This window comes from Lygodium microphyllum, chromosome 28 (assembly GCF_053477565.2).
Source record: "Lygodium microphyllum isolate KBCC chromosome 28, Lygodium_microphyllum_v1.1.10, whole genome shotgun sequence".
Classification (NCBI taxonomy): Eukaryota; Viridiplantae; Streptophyta; class Polypodiopsida; order Schizaeales; family Lygodiaceae; genus Lygodium; species Lygodium microphyllum.
The window spans coordinates 112,461,051-112,478,487 of NC_141162.1; the positions used below are offsets into that span (position 1 = coordinate 112,461,051).

Genomic DNA, 17,437 nt, shown 5'->3' on the forward strand with positions numbered 1-17,437 from the left:
TTCCGTGGTCCCTTCATCATGGATAGTAAAGGTTGTGCACATGAGCCTGACTTGACCCACATCAAGTCACAATTATCGTGTAGTAAATGCTCATGTGATGTCTGACCCACATCAAGTCACAATTATCATGTACTAAATGCTCATGTGATGTCTGACGATTCAGAAAAGTCGATGAGGATAACAGTGAACCAAGGTGGTTGCCTGCATTGAGAATGCCCATATGATCACACGGAAAGTAGAAATTATCGTCTTGTGCTTGTGTACTAGAAATCACAAAACACACTATTTTGGTAGTTACCAGATTGTAGGAGTCGTTGATAATTTTGATTTTGAGGTCCCAAAGATGGCCAAATATTTGCATAGTTTGTGGTGGATTCTGATTGATATGGACTGTAACAAAATTGACTATCATTTTAAATACTGGTGTTAGAAAGGACCATGGTTTTGCCCATGAGTCGCAATACAGACTTTCCAGCAGCATCGAGAATAGCTGGCCCTGTAGGTGCATCCCTGCTCGATGAGGGGATTTCAGTTAAGGATGATTGATCTAAGGTTGTGACATCTAGAGATGCAAAAGATGCAAATTTATGATCATTCAAAGCTACTTGCATCCATAGTGGAAGTTTTGGTGTTGAGTACCGGTCAGGCTGCATGATACACTTAAAAGTTACACATATTACTTCTGATTTGGTTGCATTGATGGACCTAAAAACGGGCCGGCACTGGCTCATGCACTAGCCGGACCTCGTCACTACGCACAAGACAACCCCTCGGCCTCGCGGCCAGGAGCGTCTATCAAAATCTCTGCCTTCCTAAACATTGCGTTTGTAATACGTTGTAGTCCAACTGATCCTACCCCAATGTTACTCCTCAGAGGGAGTCCCTTTCACATAGCCAAAAGGCTCGAATCACATATACATGGGGTTCCTCCTACGGCTGAATGCCATCAACCCTCTGCGACTCTCCTACACCTTGGGGATTGGCCCCTCGATGCGTCGCTCAACATTTAGACATTTCGCACAAACGTCGCTCGAGGTACCAAATAAGCGTATCCAGGAATGTACCATTGTCCTTACTTGATTTCCCCTATAGGATCCCACGACTAGCCTACAGCATGGGTATCTCACTGCCTCTCAACGTAGGTCATGTCCTCATAAACCAATTGCAATGCATGTCTAGGAGCTAACCACTGATACTCTTAAATTCGTTTCATGCTCCATGCATTTGGTGAATGTCTAGTGCTCAAACATTTAGCAAAACAGTATCGTGCACAAGTGCAAATCATTCTTTCATGTTTTTCTTTCTAACCGCTTTGTGCTTCGTTGCATGGGCTTAGCACCGAGGTGATCCTCGTGCTACTAAGCTCTTGATCTTAATTATCATCCGTCCTAGATGCTATGCATAGAAATCAGCAACTTTCCCATCATCTCACACGGCATTTAGACATATTTCAACTTCTCTACCCTTCCCCGTTTAAGTAGTGCATCGTTGGATAGGTGTATAGGGTATTTTGACATCATTTTATGTGAAAAAACTAGAAAAAGACACACTAGAACAAGAAGGCGGGGTTGAACTGAGGCAAATCCTCATGCTTCAGTCCCCACAACCATTCACAAGCATTGCTCTTATTTATCCTTATTTTTTCGGAACCCAAAATGTATTTTTCCCCTATTTTTCATGGTTTTTCCCTATTTTACCTTATTTTTCTTCATTATTTAATTGTTGGAAATTCAAAACAGGTTATGGGCTGTGGCCCTTAGTTCCTTCTTGCAGAAAAATGAAAGTTTAGTTGATGTTCCTATCCATTTTTCCATTTTCATGCCAAAAACCCTCATTTTTCCTTTTTTTTTCATGTTTTACGTGTTTTAGCATATTATTTTGACCCACAAAATGCATATTTTTCTGATTTTTTGATCATGACCAGCAAGAACTCATAGAAAACAGCATCATGAACAATTATTATCCCACATGAACACCATTTCATCCATCAAAAGCCATAAAAACTCAAATTTCCTTTGAAAATTTTAAGTTACCGCTTATTTGCGTGTTTCGGGTTTTGTATCCATGGCTGTAGATTTGGAAAACAGCAACACTTCATGTCCAGCAACATCACAAATCACCATTCTCAGCCCGTATAGCAATCCGGTCCATGCCGGACAAGTCTCCATCATTCTTTCTTCTTCCTTCTTCCTCCCACAGGAACTTGCCTTTAGAAGAGAGAGAGGGAGGAGAGAGAAAGACTGAAATCAGAATTCTCCAAAGAGGGCATCATTGCGCGAGCGAAGGGCGGCGATAGAGTCTGCATACAGAGGGAAATGAGGGCCAATGATGATTGGGGGGGGTTGTGTGCAGGCTGTAGATTGATCATCCATCATCCAAGCGAAAAAATCGGGCGCAGTTTCTCCACGCTTCCTCCATGATTTTCTTCCCATGAAATGCATGAAACTTTCATGCTACATTAAAATTTTGGCTCCCAAGGGTCACTTGTCCATTTTGGCCAAAATTTTGTCCACCTCTTCGCATCTTGACCGGTTTCTTGGCCATTTCCCCGTCCGGACTCGGAATCGAGCTCTGAAAAATCCTGGGCATCCGGCTTAGCATCCCGCATTGGCCAGTAGCTTATGTCAATCCGCATGACTGTCTGAAAAATTATGAAAAATCAACAAGTATCGCTCGGGCGCCTTTAAAGCACTTTGGCACTTAAAATCGTCCTAGATCGAGCCGCCGCCTTTGACGGTGAATATTTTTCCCTTGATATTCATAATTTTTAGCTATTTTTAAGCACTTCCCGTCACCTAAATTCCGCTCTCATTGGCGACCACGGGATAGGGCGACTCAGCCCGTCGAATCCACGAACATATCTGCACATAAACAACCAAAGAAGCATCAAACTGATACAAAAGAAATATATAATAAAACTCAGCACAATGCTTCCCCTACCCCTGGACAGAACCAAAGCATGATATCCACAAGGAATAGGCCGAGCATCATCTAATAGAAGATCCGAAGTGAGTCACTAACCAGCTGCTCCAACACAGCCAAACTAAAAAAACCTATCAAAGAGGTTGCCCTAAATGGTAGTCTGCACTACTTACCAACTAAAAACAACACAACTAGGAGCTCCTACAAGGCGAGGACTCCAATAGCCGGATCAAAGAGTAGTTTCTTTCAGTACATATCTTCTTTTAGGGTTTTTATTGGATGAACATACTTGGGCATGTAAAAAGGAGGGAGCTGAGCGTAGTGACCCAAGGAGAACAGGGCATCGGTCTCAGGACCTGTCTCGGCACCCAAGAACCTACCAAGCCCTCGCAAGGCGACACTTAATCCTTTTCGAACGCTCACTTTTATTTTCGCTCCAACCTTCCTTGTTGTGATATTATTTTTTCCAGCAAGAAGCCACCCCTAGGAAGACAAGGTATCGGCCCCGGGTCTGATTCGTCCCCAGGAACCTACCAGGCCTTCGCAAGGCAATGATCAACTACTTATATATTTTTATTTCTTTTCTTTTCATTGATAGGGGTTAGAACCCCTTTTTACACACCTTCGCATTTATATTCATCTTTTAGGATATTCAGGATTTCTTGGCATCATTATTATTATCTTCTAGCAGGCTTCTCTAACTGCCTCACTACTAACAAGAACTCCTAGAACGGCTGCCTAGCAGGTTAGCAGGACAGGGCCACTAGGACTTCCTTTCTGCTGTGTTGAGCATAGAGCCTAATTTGATTGGCCGTGAATCACTGAGCGTACCAAGGTCTAGCTCGATAACATCTGCATCTCTTATATGCTCTTGGCCCTCTATCGGCTCGTTCAAAGTGATCTGATAGATGTCCTCCGTGGTGGATCCCTCTTTGGACTCATCACTCGATGATGTCTCACTAGCAGATAAATCTTCTAATGTCTCCAATTCTGTAGAAGATAGAGGAGCTCTCTCACTCTGCGGGGACTCAGGATAAGCATCAACCACCACACGCTGGGCACCTCTGCCGAATATCAATCGACCGGCGGGTATATCCACTTGGCAATCCGCTTGCAAGATCCAAGGTCGTCCAAGTAATACTTGGTAACTTGGCCGCCCTGCAAAACGAATCACCCTAAAATCCAACATGCATTCTACATTTGCAACAGTGACATGGACCTTAGTAATGCAGCCTTCCAGCTGTCTCAAACTGTCATCTGCCATTCTGAGAATTGTGGAGGTATCTTTCTGAATCGCCAGACCTAACCTTTCCATCAGTTCAGAACTCATAATGTTAACAGATGATCCCGTGTCGACAATGGCATAATCTACTAATATCCCATCGACATAGGCTGCAACCCTTGGGTAATGCTTCTCAGCATGCTCGAACCAGTCATCACCAACTCGCGCAATACCCAAAGGTTCTACGATATACCCGGTACGTAGGATCTTTCTAAATTCCTTACGTACTCCTGGGGAAAGCTTAATAAGCTGTAAAAGATTCACATCCGGCTTGACTTCGCAAAGGGAGCTCGCCAAATCGAATTCATGAAAGTTCGATAGAGCTCGCTTTTCACGCCAAACCATTCGCTCTTTAGGTCGCTGAACTGGCTTTATTGCCTCTTTCTTAACTTTCACCTTCTTCTTTGGTGCTTCCTTATCGGCTTTACTCTCTACGGGCTTCAAAGGTCCCCCTTCCAGGGCAGGATCCAAAACTTGCGTCCCTTTGTCGCCTTGTTTAGGGTTTCCGTCGACAGGCTTATCCATGTCGGCTTCTCTACCCTTTTTACCTCTTGTAAGGACAGCTCGTAGATTAGAGGTTTCAGCATCATTAACGCGTACAGCCTCAATCAAACTAACCCCACTACCACTTGGTAGCTCCTCCACTGTAGTCTTTGGTCGTTGAAGTATTTGTTTAGGCCCATTTTCTGGCTGGGAATCATTTCCTTGGCCACGATGATTGACAGGCCCTGGTTGCCGACTTCCTCGCTAGAGGGAACTGATCTTACTCCAGCAAGTAGCTGCTAAATGGCCGGATTTTCCACAAATATCGCACTTAACATTTGGGCAATTTCTTGGATAGTGCTGCCCGCCACACCATTTGCAACTAAACCTCGACGGTGCACCCTCCTCCGGGTATCTACTTCCTATCAAATTTTGTCGTTTTTTAAGGAAGTTGACATCAACAGCTATTTGTCGATACTGCTCCGTAATCATGTCGGTATAATGCTTCATCATGTCCTTAACCTCGCCGAGAACATTGGAAGAACTCGACTCGTAGCCTTGGTCATTACCATGTCGCTCCATCGGCCTAACAATTCGATTAGGCACTGGTTGTTGAGCCACAGGCATGGTATTAGAATTGACCGCCTAGCCTCCACCATTTGGAGCCATTTGACTGCCCATAGGCATCGACATGCTAGGGGGAGCTGGTAATAAAGGGACATTCTGTATCATGTTCCCTCTCCCATTAGGGTTAGCCATCTCTATCCCTTGGCCACTACTGCCATTGGCTATTGCCATATTGTTTCCCAATACTAAGCTCTTTCGTCTCTTTCTTGCTTTTGGATTTCTACTAGACGATGCTTATCAATAAATAACGAATCAATCTCAGTATCCTTTGGCATACACTACTAGTTGGTCCTTAAACAACCAGGATTTGAGAACCGCCACTTTTAAGCAGCTCCCGGCAGATGCACCACTGATGGACCTAAAAACGGGCCGGCACTGGCTCATGCACTAGTCGGACCTCGTCACTACGCACAAGACAACCCCTCGGCCTCGCGGCCAGGAGCGTCTATCAAAATCTCTGCCTCCCTAAACATTGCGTTTGTAATACGTTGTAGTCCAACTGATCCTACCCCAATGTTACTCCTCAGAGGGAGTCCCTTTCACATAGCCAAAAGGCTCGAATCACATATACATGGGGTTCCTCCTACGGCTGAATGCCATCAACCCTCTGCGACTCTCCTACACCTTGGGGATTGGCCCCTCGATGCGTCGCTCAACATTTAGACATTTCGCACAAACGTCGCTCGAGGTACCAAATAAGCGTATCCAGGAATGTACCATTGTCCTTACTTGATTTCCCCTATAGGATCCCACGACTAGCCTACAGCATGGGTATCTCACTGCCTCTCAACGTAGGTCATGTCCTCATAAACCAATTGCAATGCATGTCTAGGAGCTAACCACTGATACTCTTAAATTCGTTTCATGCTCCATGCATTTGGTGAATGTCTAGTGCTCAAACATTTAGCAAAACAGTATCGTGCACAAGTGCAAATCATTCTTTCATGTTTTTCTTTCTAACCGCTTTGTGCTTCGTTGCATGGGCTTAGCACCGAGGTGATCCTCGTGCTACTAAGCTCTTGATCTTAATTATCATCCGTCCTAGATGCTATGCATAGAAATCAGCAACTTTCCCATCATCTCACACGGCATTTAGACATATTTCAACTTCTCTACCCTTCCCCGTTTAAGTAGTGCATCGTTGGATAGGTGTATAGGGTATTTTGACATCATTTTATGTGAAAAAACTAGAAAAAGACACACTAGAACAAGAAGGCGGGGTTGAACTGAGGCAAATCCTCATGCTTCAGTCCCCACAACCATTCACAAGCATTGCTCTTATTTATCCTTATTTTTTCGGAACCCAAAATGTATTTTTCCCCTATTTTTCATGGTTTTTCCCTATTTTACCTTATTTTTCTTCATTATTTAATTGTTGGAAATTCAAAACAGGTTATGGGCTGTGGCCCTTAGTTCCTTCTTGCAGAAAAATGAAAGTTTAGTTGATGTTCCTATCCATTTTTCCATTTTCATGCCAAAAACCCTCATTTTTCCTTTTTTTTCATGTTTTACGTGTTTTAGCATATTATTTTGACCCACAAAATGCATATTTTTCTGATTTTTTGATCATGACCAGCAAGAACTCATAGAAAACAGCATCATGAACAATTATTATCCCACATGAACACCATTTCATCCATCAAAAGCCATAAAAACTCAAATTTCCTTTGAAAATTTTAAGTTACCGCTTATTTGCGTGTTTCGGGTTTTGTATCCATGGCTGTAGATTTGGAAAACAGCAACACTTCATGTCCAGCAACATCACAAATCACCATTCTCAGCCCGTATAGCAATCCGGTCCATGCCGGACAAGTCTCCATCATTCTTTCTTCTTCCTTCTTCCTCCCACAGGAACTTGCCTTTAGAAGAGAGAGAGGGAGGAGAGAGAAAGACTGAAATCAGAATTCTCCAAAGAGGGCATCATTGCGCGAGCGAAGGGCGGCGATAGAGTCTGCATACAGAGGGAAATGAGGGCCAATGATGATTGGGGGGGGTTGTGTGCAGGCTGTAGATTGATCATCCATCATCCAAGCGAAAAAATCGGGCGCAGTTTCTCCACGCTTCCTCCACGATTTTCTTCCCATGAAATGCATGAAACTTTCATGCTACATTAAAATTTTGGCTCCCAAGGGTCACTTGTCCATTTTGGCCAAAATTTTATCCACCTCTTCGCATCTTGACCGGTTTCTTGGCCATTTCCCCGTCCGGACTCGGAATCGAGCTCTGAAAAATCCTGGGCGTCCGGCTTAGCATCCCGCATTGGCCAGTAGCTTATGTCAACCCGCACGACTGTCTGAAAAATTATGAAAAATCAACAAGTGTCGCTCGGGCGCCTTTAAAGCACTTTGGCGCTTAAAATCATCCTAGATCGAGCCGCCGCCTTTGACGGTGAATATTTTTCCCTTGATATTCATAATTTTTGGCTATTTTTAAGCACTTCCCGTCACCTAAATTCCGCTCTCATGCATATTTCAAGCATAGTTAAAAGTAAAAATAACCTATGCCTTTTCATAAGGAGCTTCTTTGTTCAGTGGTATATGATCTCTAACCTGAGTAGCTATGTGATGTGTTGCTAAATTTTGGACCTTGCAATGTCTCTCTGCACAAGAGATACACACATTATAGCTGATTTTATTCACAGTTCCCAATAAGCATGTGATTAGAAAAAGCCATGACATACCTACTGGAACTGATTCTTCTTTTCTACGAGTGTGAAGCGAGGTGCTTAATTCCAAAACCTGGACTTGCGGAAGCATGGGCCTTGGAATATATCTCTCTGGACATTCCCTGGGCAAATTTGTTTGCTGAGATTGTTCTTGCAAATAGTTTCTATTAGGCATCCATGATTGTGGCTGACAAGAAACCAGACCATTGTAATTTATTACTGCATGAGAGTACGCTCACATGGGAAATGCAGGAACTGGACACATAGCTCAGAAGCTCGTAGTTCACTAATAAGTTACAGGGAGCTGCTTTATACAGGCAACTGTATGAATATGGCACTCTGTGCAAGGGAAGGTGATCCGCCTCTTCCTCCCGGTTCGGAGGCTTACACGAAGCGAAGAGATGAACTGTTGAAGCTGGAGATGCGCCTTCTAGTGGAGCTAGGGTTTGTCTGCCACATGGAGCACCCTCACAAGCTTCTTCTCAGCTACCTCAACCTTTTTCGCCTGAACGGGGTGCACGAGTTTTGTCAAGAGGCTTGGAACATGGAATTGCATCTGTCAAAGCAGTACTTATAGGTGTTGTTACAGTTGCCACTCGCTCAACACATCGGAGTGAAGATTCGATGGAGAAAATCCCCCACAACAAAAGTGAAGACAGATACATCTCTAGCACAAAGCGTGATTCCCTTAGGCACAGTAGTGGATCAAGGAAAATGTACCACAGCAGTGAATCAAGGAAAAGCTGATTTTTGGCTCTTCATGCTACGTTTCATATCATTTCATCTATATTATAGCTAATGCATTGAAATTATTCCACGCTTTGTTTATAAGAAATGTTTCGAGCTGATGGAATGATATTTCATTTTATTCTTATTCTAGCTGTTGAAATGTTCCAGTTGATGTTTCATTATTATTCTAGTTGTTGAGTTGTTCCAGGTGATGTTTCATTCCTTATTCTAGCTATTGAGTTATTCCTGCTCATGTTTCGTTCCTTATTATTCCAGATGTTGAGTTGTTCCCAGCTAATGTTTTGTTCTTTATTGTAGCTAGTTGTTGAGTTGTTCCAAACCATGTTTCGTTCTTTATTCTTCTTTATTCTAGCTCTTGAGTTGTTCCAGCTAATGCTTCATTATTTTCTTTTCTATTCTAATGTTTGTCTATTCTAGCTTATGATATACGAGTTGATGTTTCATTGTTTCCAGTAGGTTCGTCTATTCCAGGTGATGTTTCATTGTTTCTAGCTGTTGTTCATCTATTCCAGCTGATGTTTCATTGTTCCCAGTTGTGTTTTGTTCTTTCCTGTTGATGTTTCATTGTTTCCAGTTATTGTTTATCTATTTTCAACTGATTCGTCTGTTCAAGCTTATGTTTATTCTACTTGATATTTTATCTATTCTAGCTAAGGAGTTGATGTTGCAGCTAATGTTTTCGTCTTGATAATGCTCATCTCGTCCATTCTTCTTTCCATTTGCTGGTGGTATGCCAGCTGCTATTTTGTATATTCTAGCTGATGAGCTGATGAAAATTTTATCGTATATTCTAGCTGCTGAGTTGATTTATGACATTGTGATTGTAATGTTGATATAACATTTTCTATTAAGTTTTTGATGTCACAGATTATGCTACATAGCCGATTATATCCACACTCAAGATAAAGCAATTTCATGGCCCTTTATCTCCTTTGATTCCTTCATCTATTGTAATTCAAGATTGATGTAGCTCCTTCGTTTATTTATAGTAATTCAGGAGTGATGTAGCTCCATCGATGCCTACAAACAGGCACTTGTATATTCAGGAGTGATTTAGCTCCTTTCAACTTTGTAATAATATATTTTCAATATTAATATAGCAGTAGGGCTATATAGAGCTGTGAGTTTTTCCCTTGAGCCCCCAAGGGTTTTTTCATCCACAGTTAGGGACCTTTATTTGAGCGGGGGGTGTTAGCTACATATAGTTTGTCTATATATAGCATCCCTGGTCCCCTCTATATATTCCAACTATGTGTGCTCATTTGATGCACTTCTAGGGTTCCACTTCTGGTGTCTCGTGTCTCTCTTCTCCTCTCTCTTCCTCCATTCCTCGTCTCCCTCGCACACTGTTCAACATCTAGCCATCTCTTGTGAATTAATCCCATGCATTTAGGATAGAATTTGAGACTGTGAGGTGTTAATGTGTGAAGGAACACGATTTGAGTAGCCCTAGGAGGCCAAAAATTGGCCAAGATTTGAAGGGATGTTGACCACATTCAATGGGACATGGACCAAAGGTTAAAGAGGTGCTTGAATGCAATGATTTTTTGTACAAGGATCATGAAGAGAGAGGAATAGAGAGCAAAAGAAGTAGATGTTGTATTTCATGGCTTCTGATAATTCGTACTACATGTGAGATATTTGTTGTTTATCATCAATAACATGAAGAATGGATTTCCATCTCCATCCTCTATGTACTCATGTAAATTTTTTGGTCTAATTTGAAGAAATAGAAATGCTGCTTTTGTAGTATTTCTCTCTCCTCCCTCAAATTAGTATTTCTCTCTTCTCCATTCTCTCTTACATAATGGCTATTCATGAGAGACGCGGGAGGGGTGAAAGAGAGGGAAAGGTGAGAGTTATCTAAAAGAAATGGCTTGTGGCATGGTACTCGTCTCTATGGAGGGCTCCTCAAGCACATCAATGGCTATAGTAAACGTTAGTGGACTTGGGAATCACTCAACATCTCGTTAATGTCACAACTTATATGTGGTCAATGGGTAAGTGACTTAGTTTTTATAGCAAATAAAATCCAATTGAAAAACTATCTTAAATACATATAAAGAAATACATAAAGATAACTATTAGTACTTAGTATTGGTTGTTCTCAATTTTGTTGATTTTTTATTAATAAAATAGCTAAAAATTTTAAAAATAAAAAATAAAAACTAAAGAAAGATTATCAATAAATAGAAGATCACTAAGAATGGTCTAGTTAACCTCAAAATGTAAAAATATCACACTTTTCTTTTCATAATTTTTAAAAATTAAGGTTTTTAAGTGTAAATTATGAGTATTATTAGGACAAGGTTGGTCCTAATGCCATGCGTAATGATTATTGAGGGTTGAAATGATTGAATTTTTAGCTATTTTTAATTGATTTTTGATTGATCTTAGGTATAACTGATTAGATTTGGAATGGTTTAGAAGCGTTTTGGGTTAGGTTGAATTTGTTTGAGAAGCTCATGATGGTTTTTTATTGAGTTATGATATTTTGATAGGTTCTATTGTATATTTATTTGATTCTAATAGGTCTATATTACTTCTATTTTTATCTATATTACCTCTATTTGATTCTAATGGTCTGTATTGATGAGTGTTTTAAATGATTGAGAGTATACTATATGATTTTTTATGGATTGAGTTGGTCTTGATTTGAGCTATATGGTTTCTATGTCTTCTATAGACCTTGTGTAGGGTACTGGTGAGCTATTGTATGCCTTTTATTGTCTTCTACATACATCTATGAGTGTTCTATTTAATGGATGTTAAGCTTTGGGAATGTTTTTCAATCTTGGAAAGAGAAGAATGGAAGCTCTTAATAGCTTGAAGAAGTAGTTGTTGAAGACTTGAAGTGAAGACTTTAAAGTGACAATGACACTAATGAGCTCTCAAGGACATTGTAGTGGCTCTAGTGCCCCTACATATCGAGCATACCTCTTGGAAGGTGTATCCACGACCAAGAGAGGATTATTGGGAGTAATTCTTTGTTATTCTCATGTACTATTGAGCGAGAGCATATGTGAGAGAGATAGTGTGCATGAGAGATGGCCAATTTTCTATGAAGAAAGATTGTATCTACATGTGAGTGATTGAGAGGAAGATGATGAAATAAAAATACTATGTGATGAATTTCATTCCAAATTGAGCATTCCTTTGTGTTCCTTTGGTTGTTTGGTGGTTTCTATGAAGAATACATTAAATTTTTGTTGAGATAAATCCATAGAAGATTCAATATATAATGCTACATGAAACATTATTATTTATGGTGCTCTTTTTCTTCTTGTGGTTGATTCAAGTATGAAGAACATGCTTATTGGTGTTACAAGGTAGATTTTCTTATATTATTTTTCCCTTTTTCTTGGTGTTCCTTTTGGGGCTCTATGTTTTTGGTGAACAATGGGAAAAACTACCATCAACAAGCACCAACAGAGAGGTTGAAAATGGAAGTAGTGGCATTGTTGATTGAAGAGGAAAAAAAGAAATGGAAGAATTTAAAATTCCTACTATTATTGAAGAATTAGATATCTTTATTGTCAAAGCCACTTTCTACAAGAAGTTCATTTCTCAATTGTGGAAACATATCACTATCTTGATGTGGGCTCTCTAGGAAAGACTGATCTCATTGTCTTCTGAACCTACAAAAAGTTGTATTACTATAGCTAGTTGTTTCCCACAAAACTGAAGAGAAAAATAGAAAGAATGAGCATCAATGAAAGATTTGGCCTTCATTGAAGGATTTCCAAATATAATCAAGTGAGAGATTGTGAAAAAGCTTTAGAAGTCATAGTCAATGGAGATTCACAATAATAAGAAGGAAAAGAGACGGTTGGTGTATCAATAGCAATGATCTATGATTCTTTTTGGAAGCTATTGTATCAATTTTCTTTTGTACAAGTTCATGCTTGCTAAGACTCCATCCAATTACTTGTCCAAGGAGTTTTTAACTAGCTCCAAAACAATGCTTAAAGGTGTGGTCATTGACTAGAGTTTATACCTTTGTACAAAAATAGATCAACATTTTATCAAAGTCACTAGGGGTAGTGTGACTAATGTCACCTATAGGACATATTTATATAATTTTCTAACATAATCTGCCCTTGCCAAGGATATTTCACCTTTTGAAAATCTTCCAATGGTTTCTCCTCATGTAGTTGAAACTATTCCAGTGTCAGTCCCTACTACATCAAGAAGTTTTCTTCCTGTATGCCTAACATTTATAAATTTGTTACAAACATATACAAATGGTGATATAGAGATATTGGTTCCTTCTCTACACCACATGGTAATAGGAGATACCATTCCTTTTTTGTGTAAGGATATTCAAAGCTCCATAGAGATATCACTTATTAGTGATTATATTCAATAATTATATTCTTCTTTTTATGAGCAGATGTAGTAGTCCAAGGAGAAGTTATGCAAGGACACTATAGAGCTTCTCTCTACTAAAGAAACGCTCCCTAATTTATTCAAACAAATGGAGCGAAAAAATAAATTGTAAAAAGCTTGAAAAGTGGAGATGTCCTCTTTGCAAGCTCAATTCACTGAAGAAAAAACTTAGGTAGCCATTGTTACTTAGGAAAAAGATCGTATTTCTAATGAAAAATGAGAGTTTAAAGCTTTAATTGCTTCCCAAATAGTGGAGTTACAATCACCAAAGTCCACAATTGATAATCAAAATACCAAGATCAAGGATTTGAAGGAATAGTTGGCTAAGTCAAGATTTGTTCCACAATGTTAGTGCCTCCTTTGTCAGATATAGACTTTGCTACTCTCCAATATACTATGATGATATGTCCCCTATTTCAAGTTAAGATGGAGATGTTACAATCTAGAATGGAACTTTTGTGGACTTGTTTTTGAGAAATTTATAAAATATATCTCATCAAATCACTCCTTTTTTGTGCATTATTAACAACAAAAGTTGTCCTTTTATATGAAGTTGTCCACTATGGATTTGTGTCCTCCTAAGGGTAGATGGAGTGATGCTTGGTCCTCTGATCTGCTTGTGGAATGGTTAGGATGGTATTTGAAGACCTAGTTACACCTAACACCATGTTGATATCTTACATGAATATTCAACACAATCTTGTGATTCTAGAGGATGGGGATTTGTCTTTGTATATGGGGGATATTATTTTGCAAGGTGTTCGTTATCTCTAACATCTAGAGATAATGATAGATGAGATTTTCCAAGCTTCTTTATCCAAAGTGGCTAACTTTCCTAGAGTTTCTTGGCATCCCATGATAGATTCTATTGACTTGAATTATCAATGATCAAAACCCTCTACATGTCTTATAAATGCTAACCAATTTCAAGAGGATATTTTAGCCATATTTTTATACAATGCCCTTTTGATACATCCTTCTTTGAAGCTTATAAGTGTTGATCTATTTTAGGTCCATTAGTATCTTCACTCATTTTTTAATCAATAGACCCCCCATATATTTGATTCGTATTTATCCATACTTCAATTAAATCCATAGATTATTCCTTCTCTTCTTTTTCAACCTCAAGAAGATCCCCTAATTCCTATTTTTACTCATTGCATGTTCCATTGTAGATCATGTTTTCTCACCTCCTCCTTCTTGTCCTCAACCATCTACTATACTCATTTCTAAATTTCAATCATACTTCTTAACTTCTTTCTTATCAGATTTTGTTAAATTGTCTAAATCTCTATCTTTAATCCTTTCTTCATTTTATGATTTTTCATATTCATTGCTTTATCCTTTAATGCTTATTCCCTTTCCTTCTTCCACATCATTCATTTTTTATCCCCGTCAGTTGGTTAGAAGCTACCCGGGTTCTAATTTGTAGATATATAGATGTAGAGAATGGAGTCAAGAAGATTCGTTGATGGGTGCCCATATTCAATTGTCCTATAATTCTAGGGGAATGGAAGACTCCTATACAAGCTTATTAGAGTTATTGATAACCCCCAAATTTGTACAAATTTAGGCACACAAGTATGATCTTCATCAGCAAATCTTATGTAGTTTGATAATTTAACCTTGTAACTTCATTGCAAAATCTCAAGACAAGTATTGTAAAAGGTATGACTAGATATTATAAAGTCATGACCTTAAAGTATATGTGTGTTTCTTTTCCAAATTTGGAAGGTTGAGAAGTTCCTTTATTGAAAATAAAGAAAATGAATCTTCTTGTAAGGTGCAAGTAACCATGTAAAACAAAAGTCTCAAAGAAATGAAAAGGTGGAAATGAGGAGCCGTGCAATTTGTGGGAAAAGGTGTTTGGGGGAGTTACAACTTCTCTTCCTCTCCTTTGTCTAGCTTCTTGCACGTATCTTCTTTTCTCTCTTGCATTGGCACAACTCTTGCTCTCTTGCCTCTCTTGTACTTTTATTGTTTCTTCTAATTATGGAAGAGAAAGAGAGTGAGGATGAAGACGACGAAGATATATTTTGTGTGCCTCATTCTTGTTGAGTGGAAGACTAATTTTCTAGGTGAAGAGATGATTTCTTGCAAGTCTGGAGGCTATGCAAGTGTACTTGCAGCTTCTCTTACCTGAGATATAGCAAATTTTCTATGCTTGAAAGGCTATTATTCAATTATTTGAAATTTTCCTAAATATATTGTCAATCTACTGATCCTTTAGTCAGATTGACTGCTCATTTTTCTTGGTACCTAGCATACATGTACCATCATTCTCATAATGATTAGAAGCTAGTACCTAAATTGCACCTTAATGCTAATGTGGATATTGATCCTCATTAGTTGGACATATTGTATTTCTATACTCTTTGTCTCTTAAGTAGATATTCTGTAATTGTGGAGAGAATGTGTGATTTGTAGCTCTTTCAAAATGAGACTTGGATTTTAGGATCCGATTTGGACCCATTCTTGAAGCACTGGAGCCCATCTTTGGAGCCGAAAAGTGTTCGAGAGGCGTTAAAGAGCCAATTTTCATGAAAAAAAAAACAGTGGTAGATGGATGAGCTAGAGTTTTCCTAGATGCATTTCGATGTCAGGAATCCAATGCAAATCTCGGTTCGTCGATCGGAGGTTGTTTGACCCTCCATTTAATCCCTGCAAGGTTTGACGTTATAAAGCAACTACCGAATCGGGAAGCCATAAAGTGCATGGGAGGGCCCAACTTTATAGATTTTGATGTCACGAAGTCATCCGTCCAATTGAATCACGAATTGAAGCCCATTTGCACCCCCAAACACATCAAAAACCCTTCCGTGGTAGTGTGAAAGTGGTTTTTTTAAAGTTGACATTTTATAAATGAAATGAAATGAAACTCTAAATGAAGAAAAAATGCAAAAACATGTCGAGATACAGGGAGAGGGCATTTTTTGATTGATGCCCCATTTTTTGGGAGTTTTTGTGCCTCTTGGATGCTCAATCATGTAGAGAGAGAGAGGGAGAGATCCCTGATCTATGCAAAGAGAGTAAGATTTTGATGGTAACCATGTGTAATATGATGAAGGGAATAAAATTTTGCTTTTTATTCTTTCTCTCTCCTCTCCTCTTTCTCCCCTAAGAGGCAATTCATGTGGAAAAAGCCCAATTGATGAATGCTCATCTGATGTGGTACCGGATTGCTTCCAAATTGAGTGGGGCTAAAGATGGATGATTGGAGAAGGGTTGAGCATCAGTGGTGGATTGTTTTGCTGTCCCGAATCATACTTTTAAAAATCCACAACAAGGAAAAAAACCGGTAACTCTCTTTTATGAAGAAAAATGGCTCTTTTTTAATATTTTATTGGTCAAATGGTGTTCATATTGGATGAAAATTGGTAGATGTGTCATTTGCTATTTTTTTAGGGTTGTGGAAAAAAATTAAAATACAGAATGTGATAATGTTGAAAATAATTTTCTAAAACCCAAAAAATACGCATTTTACAAAGAAAATGAGATTTTTGTCATTTCAGGTTTAATAAAAATGATGTATGAGGGATGAAATGTGAAAAATGAGTGATTCTCAGTTGTCATAATAAAAAAAACTAGTAAATGCTCTATTTTCTTGATAAAATTAATAGAGAAAAAGGAGAAAAATAGGCTTTTGTACTAAAACAAATAGTAAAAAAATGAATAATGTCCGTGCATATTTGGCAAGGTTGAGGCATGAGGTATAGCCTCATCTCACCCTTGTTGGTATTTTTTAGTGCATTTTTATTTCTTTATACATAAAAAATGACAAAAAATAAAACCCTACACCTATACAATGATGCAATACATAAACGATATGGAGAAAAGAAGGGTTGTGGAAGTGTTTAAGTGTAAAAAAATGAAGTAAAGTTTGATCATTTGGTTATGTACATCATATATGACAATAATAATTTAAGTTTTAAGGGGCTAGTAGCACGAGAACTCATACTAGTCTCCATATATCGAAGCATATGTTTAGTGAAAATCATGAAAGAGTTGGTTTTGCACATCACAAAATGTTGATTTGGTAAACATTATTTGTGCACTAGGATCATATGCACTATGCATGATGCATGACATGGTATAATCTCCTGTATGCATAGCACTTGTATGCTGAACATTGACCAACACTGAGAGTGTGAGGAGGTCTTAAGCTATAGGTTAGTTGTACGGTTTCCTTGGGACTGTTTGGTGAGGATCTATATATTCCTGGATCGTACAAAACAAGAAAAGAGTGGAGTTTGTGTATTATGTTTTATATCTTAGGTAGCGCATCTTGGGGCCAATCCCCTTGATGTAGGAGAGCTGCA

General features: G+C 39.0%; 1 protein-coding gene across 1 annotated transcript in view; it reads left to right on the forward strand.

The window, feature by feature from the left end:
* Positions 1-8,556, forward strand: part of LOC148011881 (cyclin-L1-1-like) — a 57,177-nt gene extending 48,621 nt beyond the window's left edge. The window contains exon 3 of the mRNA XM_087670424.1: positions 8,333-8,556. Coding sequence (XP_087526550.1) covers positions 8,333-8,556 — 224 coding nt within the window. The remainder of the gene's footprint in view (positions 1-8,332) is intronic.
* The last annotated feature ends 8,881 nt before the right edge of the window (positions 8,557-17,437 follow it).